Source organism: Perca fluviatilis, chromosome 19 (assembly GCF_010015445.1).
Source record: "Perca fluviatilis chromosome 19, GENO_Pfluv_1.0, whole genome shotgun sequence".
Taxonomy (NCBI): Eukaryota; Metazoa; Chordata; class Actinopteri; order Perciformes; family Percidae; genus Perca; species Perca fluviatilis.
The window spans coordinates 28,047,632-28,071,297 of record NC_053130.1 but is presented as its reverse complement, the minus strand read 5'-3'; the positions used below and the strand labels follow the sequence as shown (position 1 = coordinate 28,071,297).

At 42.9% G+C, this 23,666-nt stretch overlaps 1 protein-coding gene across 4 annotated transcripts in view; it reads left to right on the top strand.

Annotated features, from left to right (window-relative positions):
- The window catches only part of dntt (deoxynucleotidyltransferase, terminal), a 148,002-nt gene extending 127,352 nt beyond the window's left edge, over positions 1-20,650 (top strand). For all 4 annotated transcript variants that reach the window (XM_039784816.1, XM_039784815.1, XM_039784814.1 and 1 more), the window contains one exon: positions 18,895-20,650. In XM_039784816.1, the coding sequence (XP_039640750.1) occupies positions 18,895-18,981 (87 nt within the window). In that variant the 3' untranslated portion in view covers positions 18,982-20,650. The remainder of the gene's footprint in view (positions 1-18,894) is intronic.
- The last annotated feature ends 3,016 nt before the right edge of the window (positions 20,651-23,666 follow it).

The window sequence follows — 23,666 nt, the reverse complement described above, 5'->3', positions numbered from 1 at the left end:
AGAGTAGAAAAAAACTGTTGAAACTGGAGCGTTCAGAACAGTTGGAAATCTGAACGTTTTAGCTCTAAAATTATCTATTATCTAAAATCTATTTCTCTAAAATGTGTTTACCTCGTTATTTGAAGTTTTGGCCACATTTAACATGAAAATCCGACATTATAACATTGTCGATATGACAGAAAATACGGAAAAGCATAATATGTCCCCTGTAAGATCTCGATCTTGATATGTGCCCTGCTTGGTAAAGCCGTGAAAATAACACAGAAAATGACTCCTTCATCTGCCATGAAACTCTGACCGAGACTTTCCGTAAACCCACAGTCCATCCCTGACACCAAACTTACCCAGCACCACTTGATTATTACTGACACACACTATATTGCACCTTTTCACCATCACAGTGAGTTACCAAAATGCAAGATGACTGCCATCAAAGGAAATAAAGCTATGTGTATCTGGCAAAAAGGCCAACGCAAAGCCCACCAATGCACTGTCACAAAAATAGAATCCTGAGTGCCCTTATAGATGAAACCACCTGATTTATGTGTTGTGCTTTCACCACTGCCGGCTGCAGAATCAAACTGAATGCAATCGCTGTGGGAGTGCGTATATTTGGGTTGATCACAGTCAGCATCGCCCCCCTCCGACAGTCTCAAAACATTATTTTGAAAATCGGTTTTGACAGCATATATGGAATGCATAGAATGCATTATTTAAAAACAAAACATCTTGAACACGTGAAATTGTAAAAGCGTATTTTTGGACAGGAAATATTCAAAGCGTATATTGCCTAGCAAGAAATCAGCTGCACACCGCAGGTAGACATCGGTCCTAAAAATGTTGTGTTTTGCATCATAAGCAAGTCATGATGATGGCTATATTCAGGGTTTAAGCAGGTTTATTAGCACCATCTACGTTGAGTGGCTGGTAAAATTTGAACTAGCTGGTGGACAAAAAAGTTAATTTTGAACCCTGGCCATATTTCATGTAACCGGGTCTTTGTTCATATTTATAGGCAAAAGCAGTTGAAAAGTAAAATGCTTCCCTTACTGTGGTGTTTCACATGTTTTAAGGTGAGGTGCCACCACAGTTATGGCAGCGTTTTTACGTTCGACTTCAACCCGGATCCGGTAAAAACAGCTCAAATGTGTTTTCACAACTTGCGAACACAACTTAATTAATTCATTAATTTTTGAATCATTTTAGGTCACAACCTGCATTTCTAACCTTCAGGAATAGCATATTCCTACCGAATCCCATGATTTGCTGCCTCTCCAGTTGTGTGACCGATCAAACGAATCTGATGATCCTGGCTCATATCATACAAAAACGTGTCATTAAAATTCCCAAACACAGCTCATATTTTGCCAATGTGCCGTTTTAATTGAGCAGAATGAGAGGAGTGCTGAGGCGGCAGCATCCGATCACACTGTCTGGAGCAGGAAGCAATCTGGTCACACAAAACCGGCCACTCTTCAACAAACCAATTAATTATTTATGAGCTTCAGTGGAGCAGAGAAAGTTAATTTATTGTTATCATTAGAAGATTGTTCTGTTTGGGTCCATGTGAGGAAGAGTCAAGCTACAATTACAGGCTCCACCGATTAGACAGAACTTCATACGACCGCGGCAGACAGCCATTCTGACACTTCACAAGTTCACAAGATGCCTCCAAACTTCAGCGATGAACTTTAGGAAGATTATACCCTAATAAATGCAAATTAAAAGGGTGAAGGCAGAAAATGAACATTGTGCAAGGACAATTGTCCAAGTTGACATGTTGTATCTCAGGGGGAATAATAATTAAAAAATTGACTTTTTAGGAGTTGAAGCTAAAGTAGTCCCTTTAAATGGATACATTGGCATTAGTTTGGAGAAAAACTAACAATGTGGGGATTTACTGTTGTAACTTCAATGAACAACATATGTCTTGCTGATTAATCTTTACTGTAGTTATGGATGTGCAGAAAGTCCATGATTAACATATTGTCCATAGTAGTCGAACAGTTGTGACAAAGGGTCAAACAGCGTTGGGTGTGTTCAGACATTCTCTCTATAGCACCTGATTACATAGCGCATACCTGATCATTGTTTGTGTGGAACTGAGTGAGACATATACAGTACTAGAAAACATTTCAAGGCCGGTATCAAAGTAATAAAACAACTGGAGTTTATCCAATCCAATCCAATCCAATCCAACTTTATTTGTTAAGCGCTTTAAAACAACCAAAGTTGAACAAAGTGCTGTACAGAAAAATAAATCAAACATCATAAATAAAATACATAACAATATAACATGAATACAAAATATTAGTTGCACAATGAAAACCAAGCAAACCAAATAATTAAAAGAAGTACATCAAGTCAACATCATACTAGGTGTCAAAGGCCACAGAGAAGAGATGGGTTTTAAGACGGGATTTAAAAACAGACACAGAAGAGGCCTGTTTAACGTGCAGAGGCAGATCATTCCATAATTTAGGAGCCGCCACAGCAAAGGCACGGTCTCCTCTGAGCTTCCGCTTAGTTCTAGGCACACTCAGGAGCAGCTGATCCTCTGACCTGAGCGAACGAGTGGGGATATAAGGGCATAGAAGGTCCGAGAGGTAGGGCGGGGCGAGACCATTCAAGGCTTTAAAAGCGAATAAATGAATTTAAAAATGGATCCTAAATTGAATAGGCAGCTAGTGGAGTGAGGCTAAGATGGGGGAAATGTGCTCATATTTACGTGTGCCAGTTAATTTGAATATATATTTGATAGGGGTAAAATTAATCATTGCATCAATGCATCGCTATGCGGACGTGGACAATTCTGCATCGATGCAGTGACAGACCATAATTGATTATAGCCTACTCCGGATGCTGCTTTTTATACACTTTTTTTTTTTAGGTTTTTTTAAAAGAAAAAAAAAAAAGAAAAAAAAAAAAAGGAGTTCATACATACCAATCGGCTCACTGTCCCCCCTCAACTGCAATACCCCCACACCCCAACGACCACACGCACTGCTAACCGGGACAACCTCAGATCTCTCCAGCCTGCCCCCATCCCACCACCCTCTCACCATGCCAACTTTGCCCTCCTCAACACCCGATCGCTCAACAATAAAGCCCCTGCCCTCCATGAACTAATCCTCGACAACACTCTTGACTTTCTTCTGCTCACCGAAACCTGGCAACAACCCAATGACTTCTTCTCCCTCAACCAAGCATCCCCCCCTGGCTACAACTACATCTGCAAACCCCGCCCCTCCCACCGTGGAGGTGGCCTCGCCGTCATTTTCAATCAGAACTTCCGGATCACAGAACTCACCCTCCCCTCAGTATCATCGTTTGAATATCTCGCCTTCAAAACTCTTTCCTCCATGACAGTCATCCTCATTTACCGGCCACCTAAACCAAATCCCTCCTTCCTCTCTGATTTTACTGAACTCCTCACACTAGCCTCATCTCTCTCTCCACGTCTGCTGCTACTCGATGACTTAAACATCCACATGGACTCCCCCACCTGCAAGCTCTCATCAGAATTCAACATTTTACTGGATAACTTCTCTCTCACCCAACATGTCACATTCCCCACCCATGAAAAAGGACACATCCTCGACCTGGTCTGCTCCACCAACCAACCAGTGCTCGACCTCCATCCATGCCTCTTTCCCGTCTCTGATCACAAACTGATACGGTTCACCATCCCTTCTCCAACCCCACGCCCCCGCCTCTTCAGAGAAATCACCTTCCGCAACCTCAAATCTATCAATCCCCACCATCTCTCTGACCTGCTCTCAACCACTCTCCACCTGGACTCAACCCTCACCTCACCCGATGACCTCACAGACCACCTCAACTCCACCTTGTCTACCTCCCTCAACACCCTGGCCCCCCTCAAAACAAAACTCGTCACTTTTAACACCTCTTCACCCTGGTACACACCTGCACTCCGGAAAATGAAACAAACTGGCCGCCCGGAACGCGTCTGACAAAGAAATCATCCCTCACAGTCCATCACGAAGCCTATAAATCCCATCTCATCGCTACACAAGATGCCCTCATTGCTGCCAAATCTGCCTACCTCTCCACCATCCTCACCGACCCCTGCCAAAACCCCAGAACCCTCTTCTCCACATTGAACAACCTCATCAAGCCTCGGACCAACAGCCTCCTTACATCTACTCCGGATCTCTGCAACTCATTCCTCCACTTTTTCACTGACAAAATCAATCTCATTTACAAATCTCTATCCCCTGTATCTGACCTCCCAGGATCTACTCCAGCACCTACCTTGGACCCTCCTCTCCCCATCCCTCCAGACCTCCCGACCCCTCCTCCACACTTCCTCCTCTCCACCGTCACTCCTCCTCGTATCTTCCATCATCTTTCCGCCCACCTGCTCCCTTGACCTCCTCACTCTGTTCTGGCTGCTCCCCGCTCCTCACTTTCTTCCTCTTTGGGTCCCTCTCTTAGCCCTCCCCCTTAAAGGCTGGATCCCTCCTCTCCCACCTCCCGGCTGGGCCGCGCGGCCTCGCTTTCCTTCAATCTGTTTCCCACCCCCCTCACCCCCTCACGCTGCTTAGGCCGGGGTATTCCCCTACCTTCCACATCCTTTCTCCCCTGCGGAGTGTGCTCGGTGTCCAATTTTTCAATTCTTCACATACTCCAACGCCGCTCCCTGTTGGACGTCCACAGCTATGGGCATCAGCACCAAATCCCCCACACAATCCTCCCCTCTCCACATCAACTCCTGTCTGTCGCTATTAAAACCTGGATGCAACACAACTTCCTCAAACTCAACAGCGACAAAACAGAATTCCTTCTGATCGGCTCCAAATCCACACTCAGCAAAACCAATAACCCCACTATCACCATCGACGGCACCATTGTCTCCCCATCTCCCCAGGCCTGCAACCTTGGCGTTATCTTTGATTCCACCCTCTCCCTTGAGCCTCACATCCGTCAAGTCATTAAAACCTCCTTTTTTCACATCCGCAACATCGCCAAAATCAGACCCTCTCTCACACCCCCTGCTGCTGAAAGACTCATTCACGCCTTCATCTCCTCCCGACTGGACTACTGCAACTCACTTCTCCTCGGCATCAGCTCTACCAACATCAACCGACTCCAACTGGTCCAGAACTCAGCCGCCCGCCTCATTACCTGCTCCAAATCCTGGCACCACATCACTCCAGTCCTAAAATAACTCCACTGGCTTCCTATTTCCCACCGGATCACCTACAAAATCCTGGTCCTCACCTACAAAGCCCTCCACCATCTGGCCCCTCATACCTCACTGACCTCCTCTCCCCCTACCAACCCTCAACGGTCCCTCAGATCCACCTCAGCCGGGTCTCCTCTCCATCCAAAAGTCCAACCTGCGCTGTTTTGGGGACAGAGCCTTCTCCAGAGCAGCTCCCAGGCTCTGGAACTCCCTCCCCCAAGAGATCCGCACCTCTGAGTCCCTCACCATCTTCCAGTCCCGCCTCAAGACCCATCTCTTCACCTCAGCCTACCCATAGTCCACCTGCCCCCCTCCCTTTTTCATCTGTATCTTGTTTTGTTCTACTTGTTTTGTTTGCTCGTTTTGTTTTGTTATGTTTTTATAATCTACCCTGCCCTGTAAAGCGACTTTGAGTCCATGAAAAGTGCTATATAAATTCAATTTATTATTATTATTATTATACCTGACTCCTTGAATTTATCAAATAAAACCTTGTGTAGCAATGTATAATAACATGGAGGAGGTGACGCATCGGGATATCGAATCGATTCGAGACATTGGCAGGGTCATCGTAATCAAATCGCGAGGCCAGTGAAGATTCACACCCCTGATATTTGAGTTGTGTGAACTTTTGAAGCACTAGCAAACGACAGCTTTCTTTGCATCCGTGAAGATCAAGGAGCGGTTTTGCCACGGCTCTTATAGGTATTGTAACAAAGTGAAGAAATATGGGTTTAAACACTTTACTTGAAGGTATCGACATAATCGTGACATGACACTGTCATAACTATGACATGACACTGTCATAACTATGACATGACACTGTCATGAACGTGTCAGAAACGTTATGAACAAGTCATAAACGTTTATGACTTCTGTCATTATGTGTCATTCGGTTTTTGTCATGACAAGTTGACATTGTTTGGGCTGTCTTGATTATATATGGGCTGTCTTGACCTGGTCTGCTCCACCAACCAACCAGTGCTCGACCTCCATCCATGCCTCTTTCCCGTCTCTGATCACAAACTGATACGGTTCACCATCCCTTCTCCAACCCCACGCCCCCGCCTCTTCAGAGAAATCACCTTCCGCAACCTCAAATCTATCAATCCCCACCATCTCTCTGACCTGCTCTCAACCACTCTCCACCTGGACTCAACCCTCACCTTGATGTCAAGACGACTTGACATCAATCAAAGTGACATTACCAGAAGTTGTCTTGGTCATGACAACTTGACATAATGTCATCCTGTTTTATGACAAGTTGACATTAAATTAGTTTGGGATGTCTTTGTCATGACAACTTGACATTAACCAGGATGACATTACCAGAAGATGTCTTTGTCATGACAACTTGACATTAACCAGGATGAAATTACCAGAAGATGTATTTGTCATGACAATTTGACATAAAATTTCTTTGGATTGTCCTTATTAAGACAACTTGACATAAACAGGATGACATTATGTCAAGTTGTCATGACCAAGACAACTTCTGGTAATGTCACTTTGACTAATGTCAAGTTGTCATAATCAAGACAACCCAAACAATGTCAACTTGTCATAACAAAAACCGAATGACACTTAATGAAAGAAGTGATAAACGTTTATGACTTGTTTATAACGTTTATGACACGTTCATGACAGTGTCATGTCATAGTTATGTCGATACCTTCAAGTAAAGTGTTACAGAAATATGTCTGATGTATAATTGTCACTGCTTCATTCCAATTCCTTTATTCAATGACAATGATATGCAAATGGAAATATACATTTGGAAGTTCTACTTTGGCAACATCACATCACAAGGTCACTTGAAAAACATAGTGCTTTTTATTACACTTCTCTCATACTCTTGACGGTATCTGTTCATTACCTTTGGGCAGCCTAATCAACTAAATAACTTTGATTTGCAAATGTTTACTCCTCCACGGGAGCATAGAGCCATAACGCCAGAGAAGGCCGAGTGAGGATCCCATTGTTTCTGATTAGGAGTTCATTATTTGCTAGCCGTCTGCCTCTCTGCCCAGTGCACGGGCTGATTAGCAAGCTGGGGACGGATAGGTAATGACGGTAACACTAAACTCAATAGCTGTTTTATAGGCAGCAGTGCTTTATGATGCTTGCGCTAATTGCCGGTGTGATTAGTGAGGTGTCTGTGCCCTCGCTGGTTGCTCCGGCTGTCCTGTGAACTGAGCTCTCGCAGACCCCGAGCGCAGGGGAAGTGTGGGTGTGAGGCGGATCGTTGCAGGAGGAAGACACAAGGGCATAATCGACTTACCGCTTTTTTTTCTGCCCCTGTCAGCCCTTTCCTGTGTGCTGCAATAAAGACAAATTAACTTAAAGGCAATCAAAGGATTTTTTTCTTCTTGATCTCTTGGCAATAAAGTAATCTATTTCTAACTGTCAGTGAGAAGAAGAAAGTCCAAATAAATAAGCAGGAGACTGAGAACATTAGCTGATTTGATAGCCTGAAATACAGGTAAAAAAAACAAAACATTACAGTTCTTTCTACCTTTGAGTGTGCATTCTGTGATCCAAGTCTACTTTGGACTCTTTATATAAAGGCCTATGTCCTCAGACATAAAATACTGTACTCTTAATATGTTCCTCTTACCATTTTGACTCGTGAAAATAGATGTGAAAAACTGATTCGAAAGCTTTATGTGCATCTGCCATTCAGCCTGACCTCAATACTCAAGTTTTTGATAAGTGGCTATCGCTGCTTTGTCCAGGCAGACAGTCTGTACTGAAAGCGAGATGACTGCACACTTACTGAGGCTTTTTTGTTCAGATACATTTTACTACGAGAGAGTTGCCATAAGTCAATTTGCATGGATTTCAAGTTGTGTTTGCATACTTCTCCACATGACCTTTAGCTTGGTTCTCTTAGCAGACTTCTTTTGTCTTTTGTCTCGCTGTGTTTCTAAAGATATCTCTCTCTGTCTGATACTGCCTAATAGGTGTGCCGTGTTCATATGAGATCATTACCTCGCATATTATTTCTGTCTCTTGTTTAATCCCTCCATTGTACACACATAAACAGTTCACATTGCAATAGATGTGAAAACAGGAAACCACCACACATCTTCATCGTAAATATAAAAATCAATCGTCGATAGCCACTGGGTTTGTTAATCATCACCTACACTGCAAAACATTTTGCTCCTGCATTAATAGATTTGTATGCCACTTGGAGGCAGCTCAACAAGCTGTAAAGCATTAACATATTATCGCCTTATAAATGCTGTGTACATAACTGTTGTAATGTGAAAACAGTTGCCTATTTCAGGCTGTTCTCAAGAACCGTTCTTACATATAGCTACTAAAAGTAATGCCCTGCAATTCGTATGCATTCCACATATTTATTACTGTATGCACCACATAGACTTCCGCTGTTTAAGACAGTGAAGATCTGTGTAAGGAGAAGGTCAGGGTGGATGGAAGGGTCCTAAAACACAGCGTTTTCAAGCGGGGGAGTGGAGTTTGTGTCTTGGAAGAAGTTAAGGGGAAACACGAGACTTTCACCCAGGAAACAGGTGTTCGTGTCCCAGGAGTACACGGGACGGTGTTTTAACCCAAACCAGAATCTTTCTGTCATCACCATGGTCACCTCTTGTCGGCTAAACTCAACTGCAAAGTTGGCTGAAATGACCGTCTTTACCCGGCTCACAGTCACCCTTTGTTTGCTAAACTTAACTGTAAAGGCCGCTGAACTTATAAGCCATATAATGCTCATTTTCAGGTTCATAACTGTATTTTAAGGTTGTACCAGAATAGGTTTACATGGTTTAATTTTCAAAAAACACCATATTTTTTTTGTACTGTACAGCTCTCTCTCACTGCTGCAGATCCTCTTTTCACCTGGTCTCTGTTTTAGCTACAGAGTGAGACCTCTTTTGATCTTCTTCTTCTGTACTGTCTTTGATTGCACTCGCACATGCGCAGTAGCTCAGATGTAGATCATGTCAGCTAGCTAACTCTAGAGACAGTAAAAGAGCCTGTTTCTCCAACTTTGGTCAGTTACAAGGCAGGATTAGCTGGGAGACTTCTAAATGAGGGCACACATGTAAGTAGTTCTTTTGTAGATTATGGTGAACTTGTGTGTGTTGTAGCAGTGCTTTGCTATTGAGAACGAGGTAGCATGCTAACGCTAACACTACGAGCTAACGGTTGTGGTTAGCCAGCTTGTTTCGGACTGTGACGTCACAAGCTGTGCCGATTTTGAACAGCTCACCCGGAGACTGAAGGCAGGACACATTCAGAAACCGTATCGCACTCTAAACACCATGGATGGATTTTTTTCAAAGTTTGTATACGTGTGGAAGCACCAGAGACACAAAATAACACCCCAAATCTCAGAAAAAGTGTTTTTTTTCATAATATGGGCACTTTAACTGGCACTTTAATGTGACATGTGGCATTAATGTGACTACTATCGCCACTGTTCATCACACCCCCAACCGGCTCGTCAGACACCGCCTACCAAGAGCCTGGGTCTGTCCGAGGTTTCTTCCCAAGAGGGAGTTTTTCCTCGCCACTGTCGCACTGCTCGCTCTTGAGGGAATTACTGGAATTGTTGGAATTGTTGGGGCTTTGTAAATTATAGAGTGTGGTCTAGACCTACTCTATCTGTAAAGTGTCTCGAGATAACTTATGTTATGATTTGATACTATAAATAAAATTGAATTGAATTGAATTGAATGTGCCGGCCAGCGGCATCATAATTTTGTAGGATATCATACAAATTGTTGTGCATCATGCGATGTCATACGTAGGGCTGTGACGATAACCGCATCACCGCAATACCGGCGGTGACGTGCCACTACTGCGGTCATGACGTCATCACCGCCATCACCGCATATTTTTGTTTTTACCTTTAGCTCACGTAACTTACAGGAGAACAGATATTGTGTGATATGACACATAATGAAAGCAATAATCATTGTGTAGTTACCCTCATCGACTGTCTTCTATCCTACATTCAAGAGTTTATGGAGAGAAAAAAAAACGCAAGTTGCCCGTAACTTCAGCTTTGCACATGAGGATGGACAGTCCATTGAGCTGAGGTGGACACATTAACGTTAACGCTGCAGTGTTTACCATTGCACATTAGCCTAGCAGCTAGCGGAGTTTCCTTCTGCTTATAGCTTAATCCTGACAAAACTGAACGGTTGAATCTCAGCCTGCATGCACGTTTTGTAGCCTAAACAGAGCAGCTTATATTGGTTATCTTAGACAGAGCACTCTGTCTGCTCAGCTGCTAAGACCGCTGTGCTGCGGAGCGTCTTTCCTTGGCATTGTCGGCAAACCTTTTTTTTTCTTTTTACTTTATTGACAATAGAGCTTTCTGAACTGTCTGTGGAATAGATCAACGGAGATGAGAGAAAGCAGAGTGGCCATAAATGACAGCAAAACACAGTAAAGACTCTCACATTGAGCTGAAATGGAAACACTACGCTACGCACGGAGTGCCCGGTGGGCTGGTGGATGTCCTGCATAGGACAGATCATGCCTTCGCAGCGAAAAGTTTAGATTATTTCCCCCACAAAATAGGTAATTGAGCACTGTAGTGGTTATGACCATACCAGTGACTATGTAAGTACATGGAAACGGGATAAACGATGTCTGTGGCTTGCACAGTAATAGCGTTACTGAAGCTTAGCTGTTGCATCGCGCTGTCTCCTGGGAATTCAGTTGTAGCAGAAAAAGGTCAACAGTAGAGTGCAGATTGGAGCGTAGTGTGTGAAGAGTGAAAAGCGGAGTTGTTTATAAGGGAAGAAGCTTGGAGTATGAAGAATATAGCAGATATAGCTACAACACACGGAAGAGCCTTTTGAGTTTGATGGTCGTCCTTATTTATTCGAACCCGAGTATACAGACGAAGAACTAGCACAACTCACAAGAGTTGGAAAGAACGAGACTGACAGACAGAGGGGAAACCAAGCACAAGCTAAAGCTAGCCTTCAGTAACTGGGAGACATAGCCACACCACCGGGCGCTCCGTGGATTTTTATTGGGATGATTATCACAGATGCCTGGCTGAATACTCACCGGACGGCAGCTAGCAGCTAACGACTAACAGCTATCTGGCTGTACACACACCGGAGGGCAGCTAGCAGCTAACAGCTACTACCGCACTACTGTTTTTTTAGGGGGGAATACACTTCAAGACATGACATGACCTGTTCTCAGGAGGACATAGCCACACCACCACCGCTCCGTGGATTGTTATTGGGATGATTATCACAGAAGCCTGTCTGAATACACTCACCGGACGGCAGCTAGCAGCTAACGGCTATCAGCTAGCAGGGCAAGCTAGCTACCGGCAGGGACAGGGACCAGGGTAGGGGAATTTAAACAATGTCTGAGTTGAAAACGCATCTTGTTGACACGTAAGGGCCCTGTTCATGTGGCACAGACATATTAATTGCATTTAGTGTCTGTTAAGAGGCACAAAGGCACTCTAAAACTTGCCCCGAGCACTGCCGTTTTAGCTCAGGGGACGCTTGTAGTACGTAGCTGCAGCTTCTCCGTGTTACCTGCACTGATTCGGGTCGGGTGTTTTTCTATCGAAAGTACTCGCTTAGCTATAGCGAACAAGATTAACGTAAAAATTGGCCGGAATTATCCTTTAAGCCGATGTTTATCGGGGGGTAACGGCCATTCACTTTACCGGCGGTATTGACAACAGATAAAGCCACTGTGTCTTGAGAAGCTCAAGCTTGTTTTATTGTTTACTTTACATCATCTTTGCTATCTCTTTTTCCTCTCGCTTTTCCTCACAGCAGCACTCATACGCTGCTCTCCGTTACTGCTTGCTCTCCACACGGGCACTGACGTCAATCACTTAAGGCCCCCTGCCATTCTCACTCTAATTTACGCTAAGGCTCTTGTAAGGGGGTTGCGGTTAACCGCCATACCGCGGTGATATGTTGCTTCGTCACCGCGATAAGAAAAATACTATACCGTCACAGCCCTAGTCATACGAACCCGTTTGTGGCGGCACGAGAGCCGACTGAACAGAGGAGGTAGTATTCTAAATGAAGCCTACCTCAAACACACCGACAACGCCACCCTGGGAATTTCCACCAGAGAATGCTATCACTTACTAATGAATGATTTTACTTCCAATTGCAAGATTGATATATTTAAGGTCACACAGGTCAATATACAAAGGCGCCGAAGACGAGGTTCAACTTACAAAAGAATAAAATTTTATTTCAATAAAAATCAATAAAGTTAAAAGTAAACAATTTAATACACATTCACACTAAAAGGGGAAAAATAATTAGGGCTGAGGCTTACCAGTGGAGGGGGAGAAGGGAACGAGGATGGTAAAGGGGATCCCAGGGAAAGTCACCCGTGAACACACAAAAACACAACAGTGAACACAGCAAATGAAAATGGGGAAACACAGCACACCGGAAAGGAGATACCACCACCCGGACACCAACACCACCACCTTCGGCTCTCAGTAACTAAAAATGGGGAGAGAAATGGGAAACACACACACACAAAATTAAAGGGGTTCACTCCACGAAAGGAATATCAAAAATCAATATCAACAGATTATAAAGAAACAAATTGAAAGAAATTGAACACAATATAAATACAATATAATGGCCAGAACCACTAGTGGTTCCAGGAAGCCATACAAAGCAAGAATTAAAAAGAAAAGACTTTGCAATAACCTCAAAAGAAACCAAACAAAACACTTATAATTAACACAATAACATAACCAAGGAAAGTCAAAGTTTAAGTAGAAAAAGACTAACTAAAAAAAACTAAACTAAATATAACTACAACTTTTAATTAAATTGAAAACAAAATAGAAAGAAAATAAAGAAAGAAACAACTAAATCAAGTCAAACCCCTCAACTATAAAACAGTGCCTCGATAAAACAGGTGACTCATATTGGCCCAGTAGCCGTGAAGGCAAGACAGGCGTGCAGCAATCGCTACAATCTTAAATTTTTAAATAACAGCAACAGTCTCGGCAAAAGGCGTCTGAAGCGAACAGCAGTGTCGGCAAAACTTCAGTGTCGGCAAAACAGCAGCCAGTAGTGGAAGTGCTAAGCAGCTACAAGGATCTCCGGCGGCTTCAGCCCGGTTCCTAGCATTTACAGAAAATAATAATTAACACCAAATAAATTCTAAGAATTAATCCGACCCCATTTAGCCCACATACCGTTCAAGCAGAGTTTTAGTAAGCCCAGAGGGAGGAAGCTCCGAGCATGCAAACGTAGCAGCTATCAGTGTTACTGCGCTCCTCATTCACAGCGTTCAACAGTAAGGTGAAGGATAGCCCGCCAACCGAAGATCTAAAACGTTCAGTACAAAATAAATAACGGGAACGAATTAACAGTGAAAGTGAAAGTGTGGGGCGGCCAGGCCGCTACCTAACCTGTAGCACAGCAGAGCAACTACACGGAGTGAGCGACGCAGAAGTATGACGCACTTCCGTCACCAACGGGCAAGAGAGGGCGGAAGGGGGAAACTAGCAGTTTTTATACGGGGCCCTGAGGCAGTGATTGGTCAACAGAGCACCAGGTAATTAGGAGTTCAACTCCTACTGCTACACGTTCATGAGAACGCGTTGCCTATTTACACAGCCAGCAGATATGGAGCAACATTAGCAAGTCCAGTATTCACCCTCCCTTTAACCACTGATGACAAACAAAGGCCAAGAACTGACTTCCAATTTCTCAAAATGGTAGCCAATGGCAACAGTTACTGTCGAGCCCTGTGGAAGTTCCAAAGTTTGAGCTTAAAAATAATGTCAACTTGACAACTTGTAATCAAAATCAAGCTAATAACATAAGTGGATTTCACTATGTTCCAGTATAATTGTTTATAATGTGCATATTCAGACATCAGGCCAACAATATTTTATCATTTTCTTTTTTTTTGCTCATTTGGATTGATATTGAACTTCCTCCATGTTTCTGTCCTTTGAATGCTTGCTGGCAGCACAGTGTTGAGCATCCAGGTTTCCTCTTTGTCTCTCTCTCTCTCTCTCTCTCTCTTGATGTGTCAGCTGAGTCGGGCCAGAGCCGGGCAGGCAGCCATGTCCATCAGCTCCATCCATCAAGCAGTGGGCCGGGTGGCAGAAGGAGGATGACGGGCAGCAGAGAAGGGGCAGATGTTTTGCAGGAACTGATATGTGTTCACGTCCACGAGGGATGTCATTACGCGGTGGACAGAGAAACATGTAGCTGATTAGCGGCTTATTAAGTCAAGGACACTGGCTCGAAGTAACACACACGGCTTCCATTCAGGCTTGCGGTGCTGATGGCTTGCCAGTCATGGAGAACCCGAGTGTCTCAGACAGATAACCTCTCCTTTTCGTTATCCGGCGCTCTGTTCTTAAACTCTAAGCTCCTTTTGAGATACCAAAAAGCTTCTTTTTTTTTTTTTTTTGCCATTTCAAGTGTAGCTTCCCTGTGTACGCTTAAAGGGGAGAACTCAGAGGTACACAAGGCTAGTGGATTTTTCTCTCAGAGAGCCCACACTGTGTTGTGCTAAGTAAATAAAGCAGCGTCTCCCTGAGGGCATGTGAGGATTGTACGAATTGAGGAAAGTGGACAGTGCCGCGGTGGGAGCGCTTTAGCCCTGATCCAGGACAATGGCTAAATTGGAAATGTTGAGAATCTCATCTGTACCCTGTTGTTTTCTCCTTTAGTTGGATCGCCCGAGTTGCCCCTCTGTTTCCTCTGAACGATAAGCCCTGCCTTGTGTTGTTGGAAATGGGGATTTGCTCTAAATCACATCAGCCTTGTCCAGCAGTGTTCTTTCTTTCCTGTTGTCTTTCATTCCTCCTCCCTCCCTGCCTCCACTTTTTATCACCTGTATGTTTAAGTATAGCTTGCTGCATCATAAATTGCATCGATCTGTGTCTGCATTTCACAATAGCAATAAATGAATTCAGGCTTATGAGCACAATGAAAAATACAGGCAGAGGTGGACCACATTATGGGCCTCGGGATGGTTTCAGTCAAATATAATACTGTTTCACTAACAATACACCGTTTTTTTTTTTTTATTATAGAGCGATAATATTGCTCTGGACAGCAATGATTAAATGTTTTGTAGCCATGAGAAAATGAGGGCTAGAAATAGAGCTAACCTCAGAGTCCACTGATTTTCAGAAGTGGCCCTTAAAGGATATGATTGATTAACACAACTGGTGTTTTATTTTTGTAGTTTTGGCCAGCATTTATATCATCGCCAAGGTATTACAGCAAGTCTGACATGTGAAATTGCAAGTCACACCTGACAATTTTGCAATTTGCATCAAAACTGGCAATCCAAACACGGACATCACACACAAACACCCGGCAATCCGCAACTTGGTCTTTCCAGAGATTGCGGTATCGTATACATGGCAGTGAAATCTGCATCCACCAAGAGAAATCTACCAAGAGTTTAATCCTCTACCCCAATAACAGAAACCAGGTTTACCCTTTCTGATTTAACTGCGTGTTAGTCTGGCTGACCGGATGTACATGGGTGGAATAAAACCTGACATACCTTTCTCCCCTTCCGCTATATCTCCGCCATCTATTCTGCAAGGGCACCGTTGCTGCATCCGAGGCCTAGCGCCGCCCGGAACAGCTGCGATTGGTTTAAAATGAATGCAAACAAGCCAGGGCGTTTTTTTAAGTGGTGTAGTCCGACCATACGCCGGCGCTGACAGTGCTATGGAGATAGGTCTGGCAATGCAAGACTAATTGCATTGAAACACATTGAGTGCAAACAGCAACTGCTAGTTGAAGCAATGAAAGAGGGACGCTGTGTTCGCATGGTTAAACAAGTCTGCCACTGGTGGAAAACTTTGAAAAAAATCTTGCACTGCTGCATGTAAACTGGAATATTAGTGGAATATTCACTTTCATTAGCCATGTTAACCGCTTATGTCGCAATATGATCTAATACTTGACATTTTGCATTAAAAAAGGATTTTTTTTTTTTTTTTCAAAGATATTCTTGGCAATCCCAAGTGGCCCTGAGGACTAAGGACTAAGGACTCACAGATTTAAGTGATCTCAGGTACTAAGTGAGCGAGTGTGTGAGGCCACATGGGCTCGGATAGGTATAAATGGGATTGGGACGGGCTTCCACGAGTCACATGTTACCTTGGCGACGTTTAATAACAAAGATGTTGCTAACACTTGCCGGTTTGGGAATTGTCCTTTTAAGTTTGTTGCTTTTCACCGCGGCCGGGGCCCCGGGAGACGGCTGCCTGAATCCAAACTCTTCTTTTACGAAGCAGGACAACAGGTTGGTCCGTTCCGTGGTCGCGTGTCGTGCTGTTGTTTACCTTCGTAATTTCCGGATTCCCTATCATCTCCGCGGTAAACGTCACAACGCTTTGAACTGTGGGTAATTCCCTTTGGTGAAGTCTGCATCGATGCAGACTTACGGAAAGGGCTCGGTAAGTGTGTACTCAAACCCTCACGCCCTTTGAAATTCCACATTGGGACAACCCTAAGCCCTTACGAATTTCGCGAGAACGCGCACCAAAGTCCGTGAGTCTGTGAGTCCGGACATTGGGATTGGGCCACTGACTCACAGCACTTCCATACCGAAGTTGTGTTTTTTCATGGACCTTTCAAATGCGCTCACTTTCAATCTTTTTTCCAAATAAAGTGGTTTAGACGATCTGTGATATGAACAGAGACTTCATGCAGTGTGCACCCAAATCTCCCCCGCCGCATGGCCAACCTGTCATTTGCATTATAAATAACAAGCCAGTATGTTGGGAGACGGGCCTTGTAGTGTTTTCCCTCTCCTGGCTGCCGACTAGTTGCTCTCAGTTATCTCTGCCTTTCGGCTGGCAGTGGGAGCCGACCCGCTCTTGTTTTTTCTGCCATCTCTTCGCAACGTGTCAGGTCCAGTTTCGCACTTGAAGGCAGGATGTGTCAGAATCGCAGTCCTCTCTCTCTCTCTCTCTCCAGGCTGTCTCACTCTCAAGGTGAGTCAGGCCCTGTCACCACTCCTGTAGAGACATTACCCATCACATAGCGTTGGTGGACAGCCAGCAGTTAATAGCCCTGTCGTGATTTGTCAGGGAAAGTACTCATCTGCTGACGAGTGCAATCACTTAGAGCAAGGTTAGAGTGTTTATGGGTTGGAGGGGAGGTGGGCGGTCATATGTAAATCGGCACAATCACTGCATGTGTGAGCCTTGGCACAAACTGGGTGAATAAAATCCTAAATTGATATTGACAGCTTGCAGCGGTGAAAGGAGTCCAAATACAAGCTCAGTTCAGGCTACAAGTACAAGACATGGATACTTTCAGCAGAGCTGCAAAGATGAATCAATCAGTCAACTATTAAATTAATCGCCAACTATTTTTATTATCGATTAATCGGTAAAACTCATCCGATTGCAGCTTCTTAAATGTGAATATTTTCTAGTTTATTCTCTCCTCTGTGACAGTAAACTGAATCTCTTTGAGTTGTGGACAAAACAAGACATTTGAGGACATCATCATGGGCTTTGGGAAACACTGATCGACATTTTTCACCATTTTTTGTCATTTTATAGCATAACAACTAACCGATTAATCGAGAAAGTAATCGACAGATTGAGCAGCCCAAATTTTCAGGAATAGTGATGCTTAAAATTGAGATTTTGTTGACTTGCACTGGATTTGAACCTTAATCCTATATCCTGTTCCACATTCCATATATCCTTTTTGCCTTTTTTTTTTTACTTTTTGCACATACCTCTATATTTTTGTACATCATGCACTAACCGTACAGCCTCTTTTTTCTTTCTTAATGTTAAATAGTTCTATGTATGTATGTATGTATGTATGTATGTACAGTATGTATGTATATAAACATGTATGTATAGTATGTACTGTATGTATGTATGTATTTATGTATGTACAGTATGTATGTATGTACAGTATGTATGTGTGTATGTATGTATGTATGTACAGTATGTATGTATGTATGTATGTATGTACAGTATGTATGTATGTATTTATGTATGTATGTACAGTATGTATGTATGTACAGTATGTATGTATGTACAGTATGTATGTATGTATGTATGTGTATGTATGTATGTACAGTATGTATGTATGTATGTATGTATGTATGTGTATGTATGTACAGTATGTATGTATGTACAGTATGTATGTATGTATGTATGTGTATGTATGTACAGTATGTATGTATGTATGTACTGTATGTATGTTTGTATGTATGTACAGTATGTATGTATGTATGTACAGTATGTATGTATGTATGTATGTACAGTATGTATGTATGTACTGTATATATGTATGTATGTATGTATGTACAGTATGTATGTATGTATGTATGTGTTATTTATTTCTGTATTTATTGTTTGTTTATTTTATATTATTGTTTTCTGTATGCACCAATTCAATTAAATTTGATTTATTGTATCAAATCATAACAAGAGTTATCTCGAGACACTTTACAGATAGAGTTGGTCTAGACCACACTCTATAATTTACAAAGCCCCAACAATTCTAATAATTCCCCACCATTAACCAAAACAAATTCCTAGTACTGTAAGTGCTACTTACCTGGCAATACATCTATTTCTGATTCAGATTCTTCGCATTCTGATTTCACCGAGACAAATTCCTGCACATTCCTGCACAAGTCACTGACTTTCTGTTTGTTTGTTCTCTCTCTAGAAAGAGTTCCTGGCAGCCACGACTGAAAAGGACATCTTTGCCCATCTGGGTCTTGAGTACATCGAGCCTTGGCAGAGAAATGCGTAGGCCTCGACTGTTCCCTGACTGGATGGTACCCGTGCGCACATCACTGTTTATCCCATCTCCATACCGTTCTGCGGCTCTCCTGTGATTCACTTTCAAACAGCTTTTGATTTCCATGCCGTTTTGTTTTTGCTGTTACCGCTATTGTGCTCCTTGTTGTCTAGACTGATGTATAATTCATAATTCTGCTTATTCACTATTGTCTGTTAGCAATTCACAGCTTGCCTGTCTCTGAGTGTTATAATCATAGGCGGGACACAAAGACAAATCAGTCCGAGTGTGAATCCCCTGGGGTGCCTGCGAGGTGCAGGAGAGAGGGAATCTGAAAGAAACACAGAAGAGAGGGAAAGATGGAAGTGGGTGACCACAGAGAGAATGGCAGGGTGAGGGGGAAGACAGGAAATGATGAGAAAAGGGAAGGGGAGAGGGAGCTTTTGTTAAGCAAAATGTTGTAATCACCCTCCTCCTGGCAGGAAAGTGCTCGACGTGAAGCTGAGCCAGGTCTCTGGGGGAATCGAGAGGCGGGTAATGAGCTTCAGATAGAGGAGCGTTCGCTGTCGCCATTTAGCCTCCATTGAAGCCTACGTCCACTGGAGATCATTTAGCTGGCGTACGGCAATCCAAAGACCCACAGTCTCCGCTCTTGTTCCACAATGAATCCCCTTTCCCAGATGCTCAGATGAAATTAGAGGCAATCAACTAACCGGGAAATCATGAAGAATTCAGACGGAAGGTAAATGAGTCCACTAACCAAATGAATGTGTCTTGGCATTCAAAGCAACTCTGGCTCCAGTGCATAAAACATCCATTATGTTATTGGTTTGACTTAGGCTTATGTTTTATGTATGATGCTTGCTTATCAAGATTTGTGTCCTTATTTTGTCCGTGCCGTGGCTCTGTAGGGCAAAAATTCACTAATGAGGACATTTTATTGATCCCTGTGAGCAATTTGAGTCATTCTGACTTGTTCCTCCGGTAGTCTCGTATGGCCATCTCCATCTCCACAGCGCTGCGGAGGAAGGTCTGGCAACAGGAGCATACACTCCTGGATAAAACTGTTTGCATTTCTTTAAACCAATCACAATCGTCGCAAAGCTCCGGCAGCGAGCCTGGCTCTTCAAAATAGTCTTGGGTGAAACATTTAGACCCCGCAAAAGTAAACGCCACATACAATATTAAATGAAGTTAACTGTTCACTCAATACAGTAAAGTGCTCTAATACATAATTTGCTCTAACCAGTGTATCGCCGCATGTATTTTGTCCATAGCAAATCCCTGCCAATCGGTCCCACAATGTTCCAGTTAGAGAGCAAGTGCCGTAACAATATTCTTTGTAAATCTTTACAATCATTCCCCGAACAAATCAAGCAGGGCTGCCTTGTTGCATGATCCAATTTTTCCTTAAAACTTGCCATTTTCAACCTGCAATGTTGCTCAGAGGTTTCGGTTAATGTTGCTCGAAGCGTTCAGAGTTTAAAGTTAACACAAAGAAAGCGGAAAATGAGGGACATCCGGCGACACATCCGGTGGCACCGGAACTAAATGAACCATCGGCGATATGGACTACTGTTCCGGTAGTCTATATCCCTTCCACTTCCTGGATTGCTCCGTTGCCTCAGAAATTCCGCCGGATGCCGGATTTCATTTTTTTCTGTGCAGTACCTTTTCTTTGCGTTGGAATTTTAAACTCTTGTGGATTTAGGAGGACTATGGTTAACTGCTCCTCAGATCTCTGCAGGAATCCAGATAGATAGTGTCAAATCTGAGTTTTCTGTCGCACGACTAAAACAACATGTTCCACCAAAATAAGTTCCTTCCCGATGATATTTTGCAGAGGCAACTTGGCTCTGCCTGGTGCTTAGCGCCACCCAAGACGATTGTGATTGGCTTAAAGAAATGCCAATAAACCAGAGCAGGTTTTTCTACCATCCCCGGATGCTGTGTGGACTGGCCAGACCCACTGCTCCCGTGATAACACAACCTGCCCTGCTGTCCACACCCCCAACCCACTTTCCCATGATGCTCAGCCCTCGGTTTATCCCATGGTGTCTCAACAAGAGCAGAGACGGATGAGAACAAGGCATTCTAGTGAACCACCCTATTTAAAGATCTTTAAGTGGAACAGTCCGGCACTTTGAGGACTCAACCGGGGCATCCTCCCACCACCCTTTCTTCTTTCTCCCTCTTGGTCTTTGTCTTTCTTTCTCTCGCTGCTTTGCTCTCTCACTCGCGCTGACACTAAACAAACTTCAATGTTCTGTGTTGCAGTGCTGACCAGATGGAGCGAGCTCTGGCACACTGGTCTCCTGAGATATCTAATGTTTCTTTCACTTTAAAGCGGGGATGAATTCTTACCAAAAAAATAGGAAATCTCTCCAGAGTAAAAAAAATAAATAAATCAAGCTGACCTCTATAAATTTTACATTTGTCCTGCTCTCTTTTTCCTAATTGTTTTTCAAGTGCAAATGAGATCTTTTTTTATTTTACTTCCACATTAAATATTCACCAGTGTAAAGGGATTAAAAGGCTGCAGCACTCAATTTAAGAATTCACAAATTGTTGTTTTGGTCTTAGAGAGTCTTAAACTGTTTGTTAAGCTGAAAAGCACAGAATGAAGTAACACTATCTGCTCCAAAGTCCTCCATTGAATTCCCTGTGGAGCCATATGTTTGCGCGGTATCACACATTAGTAAGTGAGACCATCTTTTCTCATTTGACTTTATCTGACTGAACTGTTGGAGATAGATGTGAATGCCTAACAATACAACTGATTATACTGGAGTATTTCAACACTTAACCTCAGTGAACTCAGGTAATTACTAATTGTAATACAGAAATTTAAATATAATAATTTAAAAAAGGACGTGCATGGACTTCACAGACATTTTTAGTCTCGTCACAGACTTTTACTTTCACATTTTATTTGGGATGAATCAACAAATCATATGTGTAGGTTTAGGTAAAGATGGTAGGGACTCGTTCCTACAAATTGTCGGTGTTAAGGTGTTGCTGAATTGGTCCCTACCAATATTAACAATCTTGCCTCTCTTGGTGTTCAAAGTAAGGTCAATGCAGAGGCCCCAGGTGGGCTATTTTGATGGATAACTAAAGAGTGAAATAGGGGATGCTTAACCTGATGATCTGGCAACCCAATCACGTTGTGGAAGAACTGAGAAGTACAGATACCACAGTGTAAATATTCCATTACAAGTAAAGGTCCAGCATTCAAAATGTTACTTATGTTCAACAATTTTATTATCAGCAAAATATCCTTAAATTCAAAGTAAAAGTACTTTGTCTGTGTGTGTTATTATACATTATTGGATTGTTAATACTTGTGCAAGGTGGAGCTAATTTTAACTACGTCATACTACTACAGTTGAGTAATTTAATCTATACTGATAGGTAGGTTTTATCACCAAATACACAGTAAATATTTTGCAGTGTTATGCTCTTTGTGTGTGTGTGTGCATACAAAGGAGAGAAAGAGCAATTACAAATATACCTACCAAAGTTAGAAATAAAAACACCCTACCCCCTTGCAACAAACTATCTACTTTGCCTCTATTTCATTCTCTTCCAATAGCCCATTGACTTTTAGTATAATATGCTTAAAACCAAAAAATAACCAAAACAAAGTGCTAACCAGTTATCAGCCACAGCAGTAGCCTACTTGCTGTTGCTCTACACAGGCTACATATTTAGGGGAGAAATTACTTGACAGACTCTATTAACTCGTCACTGTCCCAAGTTTTAATCTTGCTCAAAGGAATTGTTTTTCTGAGATCCAACTCTAAAGCCTCACATCCAACTCATTTGTTTATTCGTCACTTTCAGCCAATCGCATGTGGCCATTTTCTATGCAAATCACAGCCTTTGGCTTCTTGCGTCTGGCAAACCCTTTTTTTTTGCATGCTTGATGTCTGAGGTCTGACTGGGGTGACAGATGTGTGAATATATGAAAAATTCCTCAGAGCAATTTGCATAAAAGTGCTTGATTTGCTAAAGAAAATCAGTTTTCATTTCTACCTATGCAATCATTTCCAATCCCCAGTTTTCACTCAGTGACATTCCAACGACAAAAGCCTTCAATCATTGCAGTCTGACACCCTTTCTTTTAACTCAGCCAGATCCATCATGGCCCAGGAGCTCTATATTGACACCTTGATGGTATATGCCAGCCAGGCCTCATTCATTCTGTGGCTTGCAACATCGCAGCATCCTTCCCGACCTTTTAACAAGCATGTGCACTGGGATACAGTCATGGATGGATTACCTACTGGCACAGGCCCAAGGGGGCAGGGGGGCCCTGGACCAGAGACTCTGTTTAAATTGACTGTCAGCATTTCTTGTTGGAAGATCCAATCAAACAGCTATAAAGAGACACAAAACTACTAAAAAGAGATGCAAAAACAATGACAAAGGGACGTAAAACAACCACAAAGAGATGCAAAATGACCACAAATAGATGCAATATTGCAGAGGACAGAGAGATGCAAATTTAACCACAAGTAGACACAAAAAACGACTACAAAGAGACACAAAATGACTAGTATGAAGAGATTTTTACCAATTGTCTCATTATTCATCTATGGATACATTGCAATGTAAATTGACGTAAGGTCATTCTGCAGTTCTGTCAATTTGTCACTGCAGATATTACGAGGTTGACTGAGAGAGGCGATGAT